Below are 20,309 nucleotides of genomic sequence, written 5' to 3'. Positions count from 1 at the left end.
GCTGATAAAATCCAGCACAATGAAGAAATCCCTCCGTATACTAAAAGGTATCAATAACAGACAAAACCCAAGCTATTCAGTTCTTTAAAAAATTAGGACCCTGTATTTGGTACTAAGGTATAGGGAAAGAAGCAAGATGAGAGGCTTGGCTTAGGGAGTAAATATTAGGAAGGAAAAAAAAGAACAGAAGATCAACTTCTTCACTACTCTGTTATGAGAGATGCCAGTGAAACATGCATGACTACATAAAATGGGTGGAAATACAGGGAAATACACTTTTTTTAGGTGGGTACAGGATATTGATAACAAATAACTTGTTACAAGTTTGTCTTCCCTAACTGCACATAAAATGTATAGCACTGGTTCTGCTGATGAAGGCTTGTGCTTAAATCTCAGTATTTCTCAGTTGCTGTGTTATATTCTGCACAGAGCTTCATCTTTTGTATTAAAAAACCCAAGAATCTTCTATAAGGAGTCCATTCTAAACTTTAGTGGTGGTGATACAACCAGTGGAATATTACTTCTTTTCAAATTCTTTTAGAGAAAAAGATATTTAATAGTTGACTTTGCAGTTTTGTGTTATAATTTGACAGTAAAACATGTACTAGATTTAGCTATTTTTCTTTGTTCTTCTCAGTTGCAGGTGTTTACGTAGAACTGATAAGCAAATTGCTACATGTAAAGTAGAATTGCATCATGGAGTACTGTAAGCTTTTTCTAGCATGTGTCTAACAGCTTTTCATGTTAGATAATCATATATCTTTCTCCTGGCATGATAAGATATAAACTTGCCTTTAAAAAATACTCCATAGCGGAGCGAAAGTCAGAATGTTTGTCCTTCAGGAGTCTCTTTGCAGACCTGGATAAACATTGCAGAGATGCCTGAGTCATTAGGGATTTGCTCTGCTAGCTAGGCAATTCCACCCCATCACCCTTTCAATGTAAATAACTATCCTTAATTAATGGAAATGCAATATATACTAAGTAATGACAGACCAAGTAAATTAACAAATGCAGGGTAAGACGTTGAAGCTTTGTTGAAGGCATCAGATGAGGATCTTGGTCCTTCATCTCATTAGTTTAGGCCAGTTAAAAACAATGTGAAGTATAAACCTACAGGTTCTTACACTGTACAACAGCATTGAAATGAAATACATTTTAGATTTTTGTTAGAAAAAGTAATTGGAAGCACAAATCAAGTCATTTAGGCATGTGAATAGCTGGATTTGGTATGCAGCCCAGAACAGCTGTCTCCTGTACCCACAGCTACTGACAATCAGAGAAAGGAAGGCCAGACTCTGAAAACCCATTTCTGACAGCACACAAATAAACAACTGGGGGTGAATTTAACAATAAAGACAATATTAATCCTTACCCATTCCTGCTGTCTTGGGGATTTGAAAGGTAAATGTAATTAAGTAAAAATTGAATTTACCAGTCTGCATATGGAGGCTTATCTTTTCCTTTGCCTTCCCTACCCTTGCTCCCCCTACCTCTTAAAATATCTTTTTACTTCCTTTTTCTTTATACCAACCACCAATGAAATGCCAAATTCCCCTAGCTTGGTTAAATTATTCATTTCTTTGGAATGACCCAAATGTAAAAATAGAGCAATGCAGCAGGGACATAGGATGCTTTTCTTTCAGCTCTGTCTTTGTGTTTGCCTCCCTTTCTCCATCGGGTCATGTCTTTTCTCCCTTTCCCTCAGTACTTTTCTCTCTTTCCTTTCTTCAGACTCAATAATCCTTAAAAAAATCTTTGTGAGGGATGGATGGAAAGGAATTGGGCATGGGAAGTGTACGATTTCATAATGAGAAAACAGAAGGGGCAAGCCCCCAGAAATTTCACAAATTATCCTGAAGAAAATTAAATTTGCAGGTGGTATAGGGCCATGTTCTAGATCTTCATAATTCCACTCTGCTACAAGAGTGGTATGTGCCTTTTCAGTTTATTGTTGCTTTTGTTTCCATTTTCTTCTGTCTGTCTCCACCTGCAGTTAGTTACTTGTTCATGACTTTGAAAATAACATTTTTACAGCAGGGACTGCTTTGAGGTTTTGTGTGAGTGTTGTTTCCACATATGTGGTATTACCAGGTTGATGGCGATAAAAATAGAAGTCATCATCCCTCTGTGGAGAACTTGTCTCAAATGCTGAGACTGTGCTCCTATTTAAAACACAGGAAAGACTGACTTCTGTGATAGCGATAGTGCTATTACAGTGTTTGAGCAATAGGTGTGCATTATTTCTTAGGTACAGCAGCACTACTACCTGCAGAGTAAGGAGCCTGCACACGGCTTCCTGAAAGGGGGAACTAGCTTTTTGCCACCTCAGGTCAGTGCCCACATTCCAGTTCAGTTTCCAGTTAGCTTGGGCATTTGCACTATGGATGCTTACAAGGCTTCCTCTTGTACTGGGGGGAACACAGGAGACGATAGTGATTTTTTTTCTTTGCTACTAAATAACATCGAACAGCAGCTTCAGAGTAGAGTGAAGCATGATGACATGGGTTAAAACACTGCTTGGAATGAGTGTACCCCCTGCAATGGCTGCATCGTTTTTTGGATGGAAGTGTTTTTGTCATAAATGACAGCTACACGTGATTCTTTATTACTAAGAGGTGTTTTCATATTATTTGTAAAATAAAAGATGTACCCTGCATTGCACTGTAAAATGTGGTATAGGAATCATTAATGTGGAAGACAAGCATATGCTTTTGCTACAATATTTCTCTAAGTAAGGAAATCTTCTGGATGTATCCAGGCCAAAAAGATAATGGTCTCACCGTAGTGATGACACAGAGGTCACCGAATGTGGTGAAAAACAGCAAAAGAAGATGGAAGAGAAAGTGCAGAGGCTTTTAAGTATGTGGATGAATTTTTTTCTTCTCCATCCTTCCTTTTGGGAAGTTGAAAACATGGCATTTCTGAGCAGGATGTTTTCATGTGGTTTGTTTGTTTGCTTTTTTTTTTCTTTTTTTTTTTTATTGGAAAGGATAGTGTAGGAAATCATGTTAACAAGAAACAAAACCATATTTTTCCTGCCAAAGGAAATAGGCATCTTTTAATTCCTGAAGTGATTCTAGAGGTCAGTAAGATTCAGGGACTCCACGTATCTCATCGCTGCTCTTTCAGTCTATAAGCAATTAGTTGCTTTGGCCTACCAAAGAAAACAGGTAGCTTATTGAGATATATATATAAGTCGAATATTTGTGTTTGATTATTGCCTAACTTACTAATTGGCTGCTTTCCCCTAAATAACTCATTGCAGTTTTAGAATTTCAAATATTGCACCCTCTTGTTGGTAATAGCCTGAGCTTCACTACAGAGTATCTGTGATCACATCAGCACAACAATGTAGATTTTTTTTTTTAAAACTGAAAACCAAAATACTGCTTGTAGGACCAAACTTGTAGCAGCTCAAACTTGTTCAGGATTCAGTCAGAACTTGCTAAGTTCACAAGTCTCATGAGCAGGTCTTCTCCAAAGGCTTAAGAGAACATTGTGGGAGAGGTGAAATCACACGTAGACAACAGAGGGAACTGGAGTTCTTACGCTTCACCTTTCTTCTGATAAATACGCTGTAATAGTAGTGATTTAGATCATTTACTCCTACTGTAACAGCATAAAATGCTATTCAGGCAGAAGCTGTATTACTAACCTTTCCCTTCCACTCTTCCAGTTCCCCAGCTAGGACCTGGTCCAACTGGAAAAGTAGCAGCAATGTTACATATATGGACATTCTGTGGCTGCCTGGCTAGCTGTTCCCCCCCCATATTGTTTAACCAGGCCGGGAGAAGTCCCGAGTAACATTCAAGTGCTGCCTCTGACAGCTCACAGTGTTTTGCCACAGGTAGTTTCCCCCAAAGGTCTCTGGGTCTGAATGCTGAAGAGAAAAGAGAATAGACGTCCTTTCTTGTCCTTGACAAGAAAGGGATGAATATCGCTTAGCAGAGGGTTTATTTAACAGCTTGCTTGTATGCATGGGGTAATACAAGCAGTAAAATGTTAGTAAGAAATAAGTTTAGCAGGGGATACTACTGCCACATTGCCCAGTATTAAGCTGTAAAAATAATCCCTGAAATACACCTCCTTCTGTGCTGAAGAGTTACCGGTGGATTATAATTCATGTATTTCTGAATGCAGCAATATAATAGAGAAAGCCAGACCACTGCAGCAGGTGATGTGGGAGTAGAGACGTTACTGAATAAGAAAAGCTAGAAGGAGAAATTACTTTTCATGACACTAGGGAGTCCCGTTTCAAACTTGGCTTAAAATTGTATGTACTTTACCTGTCTCTGAAATTCTCTTATATATATTAATGTTATAGCAATCTATATGAACAAGATGGGCAGCATGCCAAAGGGGGTTGTAATTTTCAAGTACCTCCCTATTGTTATTGGAGAGCGGAGGAGGATATCCACTAACAGTGTAATTATGTGGCAATTCCAGGGAAATTGATTATTATTAGATTTTTATGATCACACTAACAAAGTCAATGATCCAAGATGAAATAGCAAAAATTAGTGCTTGAACAATATTCGGCAACAAGGCATCACCAGGTGAGAGTGGATGTATCTGAATCCAGATAATTCCCGAAACTGAAATGGCCATCTCCCACCAATTATAACGATGGATGTGCTCTATTAAAGCCCGATCCACTTTAATGGGGGACTCCCAGGATAAGAGGCCATGTAAGTATGCAATGACACATACAGTATCGAGAAGTGGGTGGGTGTTTATTCTAAATACCCACATCACTGGGGTATTTGCACCTTTAACCAACAGAGAGAATTACAGGTAGTGAATACAGATCAAGTTCTTCAAGTTGGTTATTGCTTTAACAAAATCTTTTGTCACTTTTTCTAACATCCATCTTCAGTCCCCCAAACACAGCACGGAGACTGGATACCTGCATAGTCAGAACTATCATTTGCCAGCCATGTCTTCTTCCCCTTTGAGGCTCCGTGGTTTTATAAATAATAATTAAAAACACTTCTCTGTGATGTGAGAAGGCTCTGCTAAAAGGAGAGCAAGTTGCTGCAATACAATAGCGTAATATTTTTGAAGGTCATAATAATAAAGTAGGGGAAAGAGAATAATCATTATTGCTCTTTCTTGTAATTAATTTGCTTTCCAATATCCCACACTGCAACTAGAACATTATTCAAGAACACCCATCACAGTGCTTAACAAGATTTAATGTACATTTATTCTTAACATGTGGAACATATAAAGATTTTATACTGAATAAATGAAATTCATTAAGCCAGAGGAAAAGGAGGAATTTACATCAAGTTTTTTCTTTTTTAACTACATTATCTTGAAATACAAATGCAGATTCTTGTCACTGAAAAATCTTTGAAGTTGTGTTTCTTCCTTTTTTTTTTTCCTGTATATATTTTTTTGTCTGTAGACTGGTAACCATTTTCTTAAATCAATCCATACGTAACCATTTCCACACCTTGATTTATAAAGCAAATTGTGATCGGCTGCTCTCCCGAAATAGAGCATGACTTTATACATACAGAAACTTGTACATTACCCTCAGTTGTTGGTTTTCTGTGTTGGGTTTTTTCTTTTTTCCTTTTTTTTTATTATTTTTTTGGAGATATGGCCCAAATGAAAGAAAAAATAATTCTACTATCACTTTGTAGATACCACATCATGAAAAAGAAACTAAAAACTTTGTACTAAAAAAAAAAACAAAATGAGGGTATGTTTAATGTACAACTTCTATATACATCACGGCCCTTAGGCAATAAAAAAATATTTTAAAAAATGATTAAAGGAATTGTGAAGAACTGTCATTGTGGAAGGTCAAAAAAACAGATGTAGACAAGACAGTTCTGGTGAGGAAGCAATTGATGTTTATCATCAGGTTTTGTTTAAAAATCTTTTAACTTGACTTTTTTGTTTTGTTTTGCTCCTAGCCTAATGTAACCATTTCTCCTGAGGAGAAACCAGTATCGTTTTGTATTGTGACTACTGACTGACACCCTCCTTGATCCCCTACACCTACATCACTAGAATCTTCTATTGCACAGAGCTTTGGGTGATGGTATACAAGTTTTTTTTTATTTTTTCCTTATTTGAAAAAATAAAACACACAGGAACTTGGTATGTTGGTTATTTTTCACCTTCTTGTTTCAAAGTGGTGAGATTTTTTTCCATCGTACAATGGTTTGCCATAACAATTTTTTTTAAAAAGTCACTAGTTCGCTTCCCAAAAAATATGCAATACAAACATGGAAAAGAACATTGAAAGGATAATCTATGGAAAAAAAAAGTGTGACCTTTGAATGTACTAGACAGCAACTTTGGTTAAAAAAAATAAAATAAAAAGATGTACTTATACACATAGACAGCAAATATTAATTTCATAACTGTTCAAATTAATAATTTCTTTAATTCCCAATTGGTAAATAGTGAATGGGGCAGAGGAGCAAAGATTCTTTTTTTTTTCCTTCTTCCTACGTTGGATAAACAAGAACAGAAAACAGCCAGTTATATGTGACCCTCTAATCTCCACTCACACATGCTTGGCTTCTCACTTATGTCATAACTGCCCAATCTGAAAAAGTACATCACAGATGACAGATGCAACCAGAGAGTTCAGGACAGCAGATATTGAGATATCCAGCAAACGACCCTCGTGCAAAAGGAACTCTGAGCGGTTCTCGTCCACTCTAGCCATGGCCAGCAAGGCCTTGGCTGCCCTGCACATCATGTCTACGCTAGGTGGCTCCAGAGGTGGAGGCTGCATGTGCATGAGGTTATGCTGGCTCTGCTGGTACTGGGCCATAGTGACCCCATCCTCCAGGAAGCTTATCAAGTTTCCGATGCTTCCCTTCTGCACAGCTATTGCCCTTGCTGCTAATGTGTCCCCCTGGGCAAGGTTCGATAAGAGCGCCATGGACATTTCTCGGCAGACCGGGTTTTTGCGGTCCCCAACGTACCTAACTAAAGTAGCGTAGAGTTTCTCCTGACGACTGAATGGGGGGGTGGCCAAGATAAGGTCCACATTATTGTCCTGGATACTGAGCTTACACAGGGTCTCCAGCACAAGTCTCTGAGGCGAAAGAACTGAGTTGGGCCCCACGGTTGGAAAAGGATCCTGTGCCTCTGCAGACGGGCACACCATCCAGTGCAGCAAGCCATCCAAAATTGGCAAACAGATGCTTTCTGTGTAAGCAGACAAGTCTAGCTGCCCAGAAATGTTGGCTAATGTGACCAATGTATTATCCCTCAAGACCTCGAGGCAGTCCCACCACCACTCATCCTTGCTGCAGGCCACCCCTTTGTCCTCCTCTTCCTCTTTCTCGTAAGTCTGCGGTGCTCGCTTTCTTTCTGGATGCTCATGGTGAAGGAGGATCAGCTTTCCCAGGATCAGCACCAAGCCTGGATGTTTGGACATTTCGGTGTCATTGCCAGGCACAAAAGACAAGCTACGGACGATATTTGACACACAGATGCAGCGTTTGGCCAAGGAGTCTTGCCAGTGAGTTATGGTGCATAGAGGCGTCTCATCTCGGCTCCTTGGCTCATCCTCTAGCAGTTTAATATTCCGGTGGCTTTTGGCTTGATGGATCCCAAAGGGAAATTTACTGCTTTCTGTTTGGGAACCAGAGTTTGAGTCTTCAGGCAATGCTCCTGGCCGAGCTGAGAGGACATCATCAATGGTTGCCGTTATACTTTTTTCTTGCTGTTCCTCAGACTCACCTTTCCCCTCAAGGTCCTTCTTTTTGCTTGGAGAGTTCAAGGGAGGAGGGGCTTTCCTGCGTGGAGGAATCTCCATCTTGCTTTCAAAGTGAGTTTGGATATGCTCGGTTGTGTCACCACCACCAAGCTGCCAGTGGAGAAGTCCACTATCAAATTCCTGAACGCGTCCAAGTTTGTCAGATCGGTCAACAACAAATAGATTATTTTTCTTTACAATCTTTATTGGCAGCTTGTCAAATTTACTGGCTTGTTTTGGCCTCTCACTTGGATCAGCAATGGCACCAGGAGTGGAAAAAACAATGCTCTTTTCTTCTCCTTCTACCTTTTCATCTTCCCCCTCCTCCTCATCTTCATCAAAATAGTCAATACATTCGTCGTTCTCCTCTTTTCCAGTATCCTCTGCCAAGGACTGGCTATCATCTTTCTTGCCTGCTTTGTGATCAAGTGCTTTGTGGCCTGGATCTCCCACTTCGTATTCCATAAGGATTCCAAAAATGTCAATCAGGCATTTTCTAAAATATTCTACTAAAAGCTCAAGAAATCCAGACAACTGAGGGGAGAAGAAAGAACACAAAAATCAGGTAAGTATTTTTGTCTGCATGTAATTTTTTTAGGAACACTGATGCATACATCTGTGAATATTTCCCTCCTCCTGCTGTGGACTTGTGGCTAGGTCCTGCATGGCAGAAGTCAATCAAAGGAAATTCTTCTAGCACCTGTCTGAACAGTATATAATGTCAAACTATCATGGCTCCATTTGCTTAAACTGTAACAGCTATGAGAAGTACAGAACTTTATTCGTATGTCTCCTTTAAGTTACAGTATACATCTAGCCTAGTGCTCTGTCCCCTTGGAAATGTCTACTAGTCTTCATTTTCTGTAGAGAGTACTGAAATTTCTAACTCACTCAGTTTTTCTGATTTGTACTTTTATTAGATGCCTAAAGTTTACGATTCTTCCCCTCCTCCTTTGTCTCTCAATCTCTAAAGCCAACTGTCCTATAGGAATCTGCAGTTCAGGGTCTAGGTACTGACATCCTAGATTAATATCCCATCTCTACTGGAATAGTTCAATTTTTGCCTGACAACACTTAAAAATTGTTACTGGAGCCTGGTGCTGTAAGTCACCCTTCAGAAACAGTTTTCATTTAGGTTTAATCCTCTTAATTAACTTTTAATCACTTTCTTATGGAAAGACAGTAGTTGGACTTGGTATTAATTTACCCTCCGTGGCTTTGTTATTAAAAATTCTTTGCTGTTATGATGTATTCAGCCTGATTGTCTGGCTTTTAATGTGTTGTTTGTTTTTTTTTTAATCGTGGGCTAATAGGTTTTCAGCAAAATGTATCCTTTTGTCCATTCTTTATTCTCTCATGATTGGCAAACCCTTGGAAGAATTAAGAACAAACCGATGCTTATGAGCTGCAGGAATTATAAGTCATCATACAGAGTTCTGACTGCCATTGGAAATACAGTCCAAGGCAAAAGTAACAACAACAAAAAAGATTAAATATGCCTGGTATTCTGTGCAACTTGCACAGGGTGCATTAATGCAATTTCTAATAGAATTCAGAGGAGTTTCACCTCACTTAACTTCAAACAGCCACAACAGTTACACACCTAACCTAATTGTCTAGATTCCTTTTAAAATCAATGGTCTTTTACAGGCCATTTCTAGGGTATGATTCATCTGACCTATTTTAGATCTCTACTTCAGGATGAGATGAATCATGCTATAGATATCCCTAGTTCTAAAGTTAGGTGGGATGAAATGTACCATTTGTATCTGTATTTTTAAAAAAAGGTCATTATATTTAAAAAATGATGAGTTACACTATTAGTAACCAAGGAATGAATGGAGCACAGAAGCTGAATATTTAATGTGTACAAATTTTAGATGATGTGCATTACCAGCATGCCATCTATTACCACCACCTAACAGACCAATGGTTAGAGCAGGGCTGAAAAATACGGGGTGGTAGTGAGGCAAAAGCACACACTGTTAAATCCTGTGTTACTTGCATCCTGTGAACGGACAGTGAATTTTAGCCTTTAAATTGTCAATCTGGTATTTCTGTGCAAACTTAATTTACTGCAAGAAGAAACCAAACAGAAAATAAGCTATTAAAAAAATCTCGCAGCTTAGTATGGAACTACTAAATAAGACAAGTAGTTGCCAATAGACAGCCTCAAATCAATTTCATAGTTTTATGCAAAGCCTTTTATGGAAATACAAGTTAAGCAAGATTACTGACATATTGTTGTTTTCTGGGATTGTCCTTGTACTATCATGAGTGCAAACTTACACATTAGTCTTCTGTCAGTGATAAAATTCTCATAAGTCTACATGCTCCTTTCTCCAAGAGATACCCTTCTTACAGGCTTATTACTTCCCCTATTCGACCTAAAGCTATCTCTTGTTGCTCACTGCTACCAATCATAAAAAAGGGAGGTTTTGCAATATTCAAATTTATGTTAATTATAACCAATTTTAAAGGACTTCAGCATTTTTGTAGGTATCTTATTTCAGTTTTCTTTCCTTGGGAAGTTGAGAAGTATATTGTTTTCCCACCTACCTGAGAGAGGTTGAAAGTAGCGACAGTGCTGTCATCATACAGAAGAATATTAATAGTGTCTAGCGCCCAGGTACTTTCAGCCAAAAGACCAGATTTAAGAGACATCATCACTCTCCAGGCCTCAGGAGTTACTGGAGAAAGAAAGGAGGGGAAGTAAAATAGTATTAGTGTGTCCTTGGAGACCATTAATGAGTTCTGAAAGATTAAACCATGACATTCTGAGGATGCAGAATTTAAATTAAATAGTTACTGAAACACTGTTTAAGACCCTACTTTCACCACTTAGTCCTGGTGAGTTTTTCTGTAACTGCTACTCAGCCTTAATACTGGAGAAAATCTTAACAGGGCCATTCTTCCTGACTTCGCTGAAGCCGAAATAATCGCACAAGCTTAGAGAAGTTGACTACACCAAATAATCGGTAAGGAATCAGTAGAATACTCTGGCAGGAGTGTGGGAACTTGAAGTACGAGAACTTGAACATACGAAATGTAACAGGAATTCAAGATAAGAAGATACTTGGGAAAGAACAGTGGGAGAAACAAACGTGACAAAGAATATGGAAAGAATAAATGGGCCATTCAAGGGAGGCAGGGATTATAACTACACAGCAGAACAGCATGAGCTTCCATGGAACAAGACCACAAAAAGCTTTGCTGAGCTAAATGTTGTATTGGTGATTTAACAAACATTCTAAAGAACCTTTCAACACATACCATTTGGAAATCTGAGGCAAGCTTCATTTTTAATGCTTTTCTGGAGATTTTGGGTCTCCATATAAAATACTGTTTTCATTTCATGTCAGGTTGTCTGGGATGAGTTTTACCCATCATCCTCACCGATGCATATGTTATTAAATTTTTATTGAAGACAATCACATTATAGTTACCAAAGTTAACTTTTTTTTTTTCAAAATAGTCTTAAAACGTAAAAGAAAATCAAAATCAAAGTCCCCTTCTCCCAACCCATTTCGGTATTTGGGTTTTGTTTTGATGCTTACCAATATCTTTTGAGGTAATCTTTCGTCTTGGTTTTAAGACTGGTTGGGATGCTTCTACAGAGCCTGGGGGGAAGGTAATTTCTCGCCTAATTGGTGGTGGTTGGGGTGGAGGTCCTGTGACCTGTGACACTGGAACTGTGGGTATAACCTTTTGCATCTTCATGGAGGGTAGGAAAGGAGACTTGCTTGGAGACATACGGTTTTCCAAAGAGCGCTGGAAGGATGCTGGACTTGGAGCTCTAGAGATATGGTTTGGCATAGAGGGTGGCGTCTGGTAGGATGACTGAGGAGGTCTAGTGATAGGCTGCATGGAGGCTGAGGATGACATATAAGAAGGCTGACGTTGGTTGACATGAGAAGGCCACTGACTCTCGTGGTTTATCCTCTGGTCAGGCACCATCATATCATCAGTGCGATTCATCCCTGGATACGGTGGGGCCTGTGCAGGGCCTCCTGGACCTTGCCTGTTCTGGTAAGGGTAAGGCATATCATTTCGTGTTGGCCACATGTTCTGCTGAGGACCTTCACTGGAGGATGACGACTGCATGGGGCCGCCGATCATCTGGGGAGGTATTCCATGCTGCTGCATTTGTCCTGGGCCCTGCATCCTCTCCCTGTTATACGGATATGGATACTGTCCCTGCATGGGCCTCCTGTCAGGCCCCGTGTAAGCGTTGCTGTACTGGTTATACATTTCCTGTTGCTGGTTGCCATACTGCATGTTATACATATCCCCTTCATGGCGTTTGGCTGGAGGCCCGTACATGCCATCCATGTGTCGTTTATAGTTCTGAAAAAAAATTTTGGAATGAAGATATGTCACTTTTACTCCACACACAATATAAATACATTGGCTGAAAGCTCATTTAAAAACCTGAAGGTGCTTAGTTCTAGAAGGGATCGTGCCGATTCCAGAGTCAGGCACGCAGTGCTATGGTTAGGCTCGATCCAGTGCTTTCTTTTTAAGCCTCTGTTTTGCTGTGCTTATAACTTAATACTAGAAGGAAACTTATCCTTGGGCTAAATTTTCTTATGCTTGCTCTCATTTTCTCCCTTTCCCTTTCCTTTCCTATCTGTCAGATTGAATTCCACTGGTCATTTCAGACATGCATGAAAAGCCAACAGTCCTCACCAACTAAAATATTTTCATTTCTTTTTTATGCTTAGTCTACTAAGAAGAAAAATCTTAAAAATATTCAAAACCACTCAGTGAATGTTTTCAAGAGACAAGAAATGAATAAACTCTTAAATTAACAAGATAAGCTTCAAGCATTCATGTCTGAAACACTGGATCTTACGATAGGGCATAGGCTGCACACAGTAAATTTATTGGTAGGAGAAAACATACTGCTGCTTTTGCTACTCTGTGTAATTCCCAGAAACATGGTCCTGTTTGGGCAACCATCCCTCTTCCCAAATCATCCTAATCACATCTAATTTACTGTGAGATTATTACAGCAAATGGTCACATCCAAACATTCTGTGCTAGTTTATGCAGGTTCTTACCCTGCTGATCAGTAATGAATTAAGCAATGTAACTAACAGCTGCCACCTATGGTTTATTCCCTCTTTGTTTCTCACCCTCTCAAGTGGGGAATGTAGTGTGAAGTAAGCTGTTTTACCTTGGGGGGAGCTGAGTTGTTTTTAAATCATACAAGCTTGTACCTATTTATGTTTAAGACGGCAGAAGAAAAAAAAAAGGTGGTGGGAAGGTGGTAAGTTTTGCAGTGGTCCTTAGTTCCTGTGGGAGTTTGCTCCACAGTTCAAACCACACTGAGTGCTCTGAAGCAAGAAATGTGAATGAAATGGGTGATTTTTGAATATATGATCTATGGCAAATTCAAAGTTATGGCTCCCCTGGAAACTGTAGCTCAGTCACACTGCACGATGTATATTAATGTACTAGAGTCAAGATCAGATGAAATTCTGTATGTATTCAATATGGGTCACTTAAAACAGCTCTGGGATTCATAAACTCATCTTCCAACTTTGGTGCACATAAAAGCACAAGTACTGTATTGCACGGAAGTATTTTTCCTATAACTTGCTCTAGAGCTGTCTGGCTATCTGAGAAATACCTATTTTCAGCCTTACATAAACTACTTGCTGTAGTAAATACCACTCTTGGGGCCAATTTATACATTAAGAACTGACTTGGCAGTTGCCACACCTAAAAAGGTGGTATGTGTTTTGCCACAGTGACTCAGAGTGCTTAAAGTAGACAGCTGGGAATGAAGCACGTGCCTTTTTAAAAGCAGTTCAGCGCTCTTGCGTATGTAGTGGCAACATGTGTAACGGTACCCAGTGCGGAGGACAGTGATGCACCTGAACTCTGCCTCCTGTGTAAAGGTTCAGCAGGAGCCTGAGGCTGCACAACATATGTCTCCCTCCACCAGGGACGTGGAATTCTGAGATCTCGCAGAAGATAAAACGACACCAACGCAGGTCACCTGCTGCATAATAGCTCTCGGGGACAAGCATTCATACAGGAATTGAAAAACTTGGCTCAAAGTCCTTCATTAGTCCCAGGAATTCATGCTCCAAGCATCTACTTCCCAGGTCATTCCTAGCCTTCAGGTTGGAGATGAAGCTTCGAAAGGGCCATTTTTCACACTCTTCCTGTACCACTCTAGAGTGAGATTTAGGAAATTGAAAATAAGCTAGTGGCAACCTAATCTCTAGCTACATGAAGAAGTGGAATCCTCTGGGAGTGGGAGGGAGAGGCGGAGGCCAGCCAGGATCCTTGCCCTTCACTCTTCACTGCTTTTTGGCATTAATGCATTTTGCATTCAAGAGTCATTGTACAAAGCATATAAACAGCACTAAGGACAGGGCCAAATATATTTTTACAAATTCTAGCTGTCTCCTTGCTTAAATGAACACATAGTTAATATATTCACTGCATATGTTAGCATGGAATACCACAAACTGTTCTGTTACGTATCTTTACAATTTCCCCACTACATCACCTAGACTGCTAGCATATGCTCATCATAAAGAACAACAAAACAGTTTTTTGATTATGCTATTTTAAAGATGTTACAAACCAAAGAGATAAGCAAGAAATTCTGAAATTGAAATTTATATACATTTTCAGTACAGTGCAACCTCAGATCTCCTCTTTCAGGTTCCCCCCGCCCAGATTTTCTAGTAAAACTCTATCCCAAACTGAAAAGGACTATCTGAAATCGACTGAAAACTAGCTTACATTTTAATTTTTACAGTATAAGGAAATGCTTTCTATTTTGGAAGCTAACTTCAACTTTAATTATTGTATGACTAGAAATTAATTCGTAACATGCAGGATGAAACTCTGAAGTCAGTGGAGTTTGGCTATTGACTTACAAGATGGAATTTTGCCCACGAGGTATTAATGATACATGTAACAAAAAAATCTTATTAATTAATATAACTTGTATTTTCAAAGTGATCACACAGTTAGGGAGACTGGAATGTACAAATGTTTGAACTATTTTTAACACTAATAATGTTCTCTCTCATGTATTTGTACCATATTATTACTAGAGATAACGTGGGAAATATGCCATCTGATCTATATTAAAGATAGGTTATTTCATATGACCCACCTCAGCATTCTAAATAATCGGGAGAGCTGCACGATTTACTTTCCTCCAGTTTTCCTTTGGGTTCATTGGGCTGCATGACATTAAGTTAAGACCCTTCAACCTGCCAGCCAAACAGCTTTCCTATTTGTTTCTGGAATTGAGGCAGCATCACTTTACTAGCCTACGAATTATACTTTCCCAGTCTGCTGGTTATCAACTTAGGACAATCACTTGATACACATCCAAAGCCACAAAACATCTGTTAAAATTTCCACTCTTCCAGTGTAATGAACACGTTTTCCTATAGCTGCACATACACGTCTTATCCATATGAGCTGTGATTTTGACCAGAACTACAGTGCTCTTCTGTGCCAGAAGACATACATTGTATAAACAAGTTATTGAATGTACACAGAATTTTGGGGCGACGTTATTAAACAAATGTTATGAGTATAGCCATTTTCCCCTCTCCTACCTGCTGCTGTGGATACATTCCAGGTTGATGTCCTCCATATGGTGGCTGTCCTGATGGAGGTCCTTGTCCTGGATACTGCTGCCCATATGGTTCATGCCTAGAATGAAGCATTCAAATCAACACTTAGAGCTGCTGGAATTTTCAAGCCACCAGGAAAAGCAAAGTACCCTGATGATCTTGTGCCTTGAAGATATTTGCCATTTGGCAACAAGGTGAAGGTACAGTGTGGTATGGTCCGGGCCTGATGTAGTAAGCTCTGCTGGAGCTGGTAGTGGAAAGAAGGAGATAAAGCAGACAGAAGAAAGGAGGAGCAGTGAAGATGCAGCAGAGGGATTTAGAGGTAGCAGTCAGGCATGGGAACAGGGTATGCTCAGCAAAGAGGTAAGAAAGGCAGCTGCAGCCACTGGAAACACATCTTAGGCGGAAAAGTACCCGATGTACAGCTCAAAGGTTTCAAGTCAAAATTCTTGTGCTCTAACAAGTCAGTCTCCGAGCAAACTACTTTCTGGATTTTTTAAGAATATAATCACTAGTTAACTGCCAATTTAAAGTGCAATCGTGATTTTAGTCTGATGATAGTGACAGAAAGTAAAAATTTCATTACAATATGTAAGATTTAAATACATCATTACTGAGTAAAAACAGTACTCATAATTTTTCTAATGTGCATGTAATTTTTAATTAAAGCTACATAATGAAACATACACATAAGAGACAGAGTTGCGTTGCACTTGGAAACTTACCTGTGGCCTTTTAGACCCCCAAAGACCACTACAGTGCAACTGCAATATTTTTAGCACATCTGAATGAAATTTAGGTTGCTGAAATGAAGTACTTGGAAGGTATTAAGATTGATAAATAACACTGTATTGCAGACCAATATGTCAGTAATTCCTCTCTGTACGCTACCAGTGAGAACTCATCTACAATTTGAGTATAATTATAGAAGTAATATATCAAGGAGAGTCAGAGAAACAGAGGACTGAGGAACCTGACATGTTAAAAGAACTAATGGGACCTCATTTTTCCAAAAGCACAGAAAACTCTCTGATTTTTTGAGAGTTGACCGGAGTGCAAGCAGTAGCTGTTCAGTATGTTATGTTCAGTATATTATGATGTGGATGGAGAGAAATTACCTAATGCCAGTTAAAAGAAAAATATAACTGATGGGAATTGTCTACAGTTGTCCGAGACAGTACATGCAATAATATAAAACTGAGCAAAGGTATATGTATTTTATAAATAAGGGATCACTGTCTAAATGTTCAATTTGTTAGTCACAGGATAACCACAAGCCAGGTGAAGTTCTGGAAACTTCAGAACTGGTGTCATTTAATGCTGCTCTGCAGAAATCTGGCCTATAAAGTATGTTCTAGTTCAGTGTTGGCAGGGAGATACACAAGGCAGGATGTATACTCCTTTTCTAACATCTCTGATTCTATGGCTACACAAAGTCAACCAATTCACCCAAGCCTCTACCCCCCCAAGAACCTGAACCAACGGTAAAAGCCTAAATAAGAACAGACAAAACAGAAGTTACACACCAAGAGGACACATATTCTATCTATGTGCTCTCACAGAGGCTGCTAGCACTCGTTAGCTGGTTACTGCAGATATTACAAACAGAGAAATTAGTGTTCACCTTTGTTGGCCAGGGTAACGATTAGGAGAGTACATGCTTGGGTCACTGTTTGAAGGCACCATGTTGCTTTGACCAGGTGGTGCCATACTGCCTTCAGGACCCAGCCCATGATCCGACCTAAAAAATGACAAAGGAAACCTCATTCTGTAAAAAGCACTTATTCTCCAAACTTGCCAGCAAAATAAAGCAAAACACACCCCTTAAAGAAAACATTCTCTTGACTTATCACCTTCCATGGAACCCTTACTCTCACTGGCTCCCCAGCAATGTGACCTGATGAACAACACGATTACACTTGTGTTACTCAACACATCTACTACTTCAAACTACTGACTGAAAACTGCTCTGCCGTTACACTTAGAAGACCCACACTGCACCACTTTGGCTACCATCAGGAAACAAAAAGTGAAGCTAAAGTACACAGCCTAATGCAAGGAAAAGTAGGAATATAGCCAGAGCTGCAAAACCTACTGGAATACTTAATAAAATCCAAACATTCCCAAACCATTCTGCTTACTATACCAATGCTTAGACATCAGTGATTTTACTGATTTTTTTTTTTCCCCAAAATCTCTCCTGGGATCAACAAAAGAGGACCAAATTTATTTTGCGTACCTCACTGAAAGACAAACTTATGAGGGTACTGATGGATGCACTGCACGACTGGTGCCCCTTACAGCTCAGACAACAGACTCCAGACTCTCCAAAAGCAATTCTCCAACAGACCACAAACCAGACATAGTTAGTCTGTACATTTTGTTTTTCATAAAAAGCCTACCAACAACTGTTTAGGTGAAAACATGGCCAGAATGCTAACTCAAGTGCTACTTTATGCCACCACAGCCCAGCCCAGCAGCCAGCTGAAGGCAGCTGTCAAACACACCCACGTGCTGAACTGCTGCAGCTTGAGTGACTTCTAAGGTGTGACAATTCCTCCTTATTAATTTCAATGAACAACTAGACTCAATCATTACCAGTGGTTTGGTAAGATGTTGTAGGAAATGTAGGCTGCTATGTTCTCTGCAAGGCGCAATGGGAAAATGAGAAGGGGAGAGAGAGGATCACTTTCACTAATGGGCTTTGCTTTTTCCTGAAAGATTGACTCACCTCCTGTCATAGCTGCTTCCATAAGAGAACTGCTGTCGCTGGCTCATGCTCATGTTGGACATCGCTCCAGATGGACTCTGGTTATACATATCTTGTATTCCACTGTTAGGCATTTGTCCAGGGGTCATGAAAGGCTCATTGCTTCCAGGCACTGCGACAGTAAGGGAAATTAAATATATTATTCTGGGTGTTCGAAGATTTCTTTCTATTAAATGATTTATTTAAAAATAATGTTCAGATCCCTAACACTGCCAGGGAGAATTAGCTGGTGTCTGACAAGCTCTCCAGGGTCTGATGAAAACACATGGAGCAGCACCACTACCAAGATGATGGTTATGATATTAAGGGGCTGCAAGAGAGGCAAGTAATCTCATCCTGTGGAACTGGGCTCAACAGGCAGCAGGCAGCTTCTTCCCTGTGGTCTTCACAGCTGAAGATGAACTCGTTCTTGTTCTTTTCACTCCAAACAATGCTAAATATGAATGCAAACATAAACCTTACAAAAAAGATGAAAGCGAAATCTCCTGGTTTGGACTACAAAGCTGTAAAAATCAGGCTCTTCTTTTTCCCATAAAGCCCTCATACACACATGCATACCGTAATTTAGTTATGGAAAGGATACTGTATTCTAATGTAGCTTCTCGAGCAGGATGGACATATTCTATGGGTCCAAGAACAGGCATATTGACCACTACTATCAGATACAAATCCCCAAGCAAATAGAGGAAGAGACTCTATCCTTTAGTCCCTCACAGCAGATACTGAACAGAGACGTTTCTGTTTCGACAGGATAAATGTGAAATGCATAACAAAGTGCAATAAACCCACTTATTCTCACACAGATATAAAACCTAAAATAAATCTAAAGCAGAGAGAGTTCTCTCTTCCTCAAACTGCATTATGCTAGTGTCCACAGTCCAGGCAAAAGGATTTAAAGGGAAGGGTTAAAAAAAAGTCACATCAGCTTAACTATCTCTTTTAAAGCATCTCCCCACTTCATCACATATCTTTCTTCCCCTGTTTTCTGGACCTCTTCTTCCCATTCCTCCCCTTTGCTCCCTTTCAGTTTCTGCTTTCTTCATTTCATCTCCTCCATCTGCTCTTCTCTTTGCAGCCATTGTGAGCCCTGCTTGTGTTCTTTCCTCCCACTTTCCTATATACGAGGCATGCAAGATTGATTCGTTTTAAGCACATTTTACAATATCTACAAAACCATCTGTAGGTTAAGTGCCCAAAAAGACAAGAGTCAGTTTTGACATTAATTTTAATTTTTACTTTCTAAAAATAAACAAACTTTGAGTGTGTTTATCACCTTTTGTCAGAGGCTGTTCAAGTGAGAGAAACAATAGCTTTCCTATTCTGAAAAATATGTAAACTGAGACAGAGAGCATTAGGAGACTTGCTCAGTTCCACACAATGAATTCCCAGTTCAGCTCCACTACAAGCAGGCATGCTGCTTCACCACTTTGCATCCTCACACTGAAGTACAGCATCTGATTTGCAGAGCAGCTAACCACCTTCACGAAATCATTGCACAAAATCTAACCCTGTGAATTTATGCCATTTCCTGAAATGTATTCCTACAAGAATTTTTACGATTCTGTTAAGTCTAAAATAAACAGTGTGACTCTGAGAGGGGAAAATATGACCAGACCAGAATGAACCACAATTGCACAGTACCTCTGTTTTTGCTACAAGGATACCACTTTACCAATGGCGAAATCAGCAAAGTAAAAAAGCTCATTCTGATGACTAGAACATCTTGATTACACAGAAGTAGGGGAGAACACTTAAACTCCCACAAAGAAAATACCTTTTCTCATTCCACCAAAAGGATCTTTATTCGGCTCATATGGCATCCTTCCCATCATATCTGGCATGTTTATTCCCTGCTGGTACGGTGCATTTGGCGTCATAGAGTTTCGCTTCGGGAATGCTGAATCACTTACATCAGAAAAGGGATCATGCACACTAACTGCGCTGTTCCTAGCGGATGAGAAAATGGAGGCATTAACATCATCATGTATTCATAGGAATTGTGAAAACAGACTGGACTATAGTACACCTAACCCATGACGCTGTGGCAGTGATCAGTGCAGGATACACCTGAGGAAGATGCACAAAACTTTCACAATGGACAATCATTAAAAAAATCTACCCATTTTTTCCCCCAAGCTTATCCAGCTACTTACCTTAAAGATCAAGGGTTTCAATCTAATTCAACTGT

The 20,309-nt window shown here is 39.6% G+C and overlaps 1 protein-coding gene across 1 annotated transcript in view; it reads right to left on the bottom strand.

Annotated features, from left to right (window-relative positions):
• Positions 1-5,177: 5,177 nt before the first annotated feature.
• The window catches only part of ARID1B (AT-rich interaction domain 1B), a gene marked incomplete at its 5' end in the record, with an annotated part of 340,856 nt that continues 325,724 nt past the window's right edge, over positions 5,178-20,309 (bottom strand). Inside the window, 6 exons of the mRNA XM_082481489.1 lie at positions 5,178-8,269; positions 10,295-10,425; positions 11,293-12,082; positions 15,334-15,430; positions 18,083-18,233; positions 19,896-20,068. Of these exons, the coding sequence (XP_082337615.1) occupies positions 6,557-8,269; positions 10,295-10,425; positions 11,293-12,082; positions 15,334-15,430; positions 18,083-18,233; positions 19,896-20,068 (3,055 nt within the window). The 3' untranslated portion in view covers positions 5,178-6,556. The remainder of the gene's footprint in view (positions 8,270-10,294; positions 10,426-11,292; positions 12,083-15,333; positions 15,431-18,082; positions 18,234-19,895; positions 20,069-20,309) is intronic.

The sequence above is a fragment of the Vanellus vanellus genome (assembly GCF_965231255.1).
Source record: "Vanellus vanellus genome assembly, chromosome: 3".
NCBI lineage: Eukaryota > Metazoa > Chordata > Aves > Charadriiformes > Charadriidae > Vanellus > Vanellus vanellus.
This window is presented reverse-complemented; position numbering and strand designations above follow the sequence as displayed.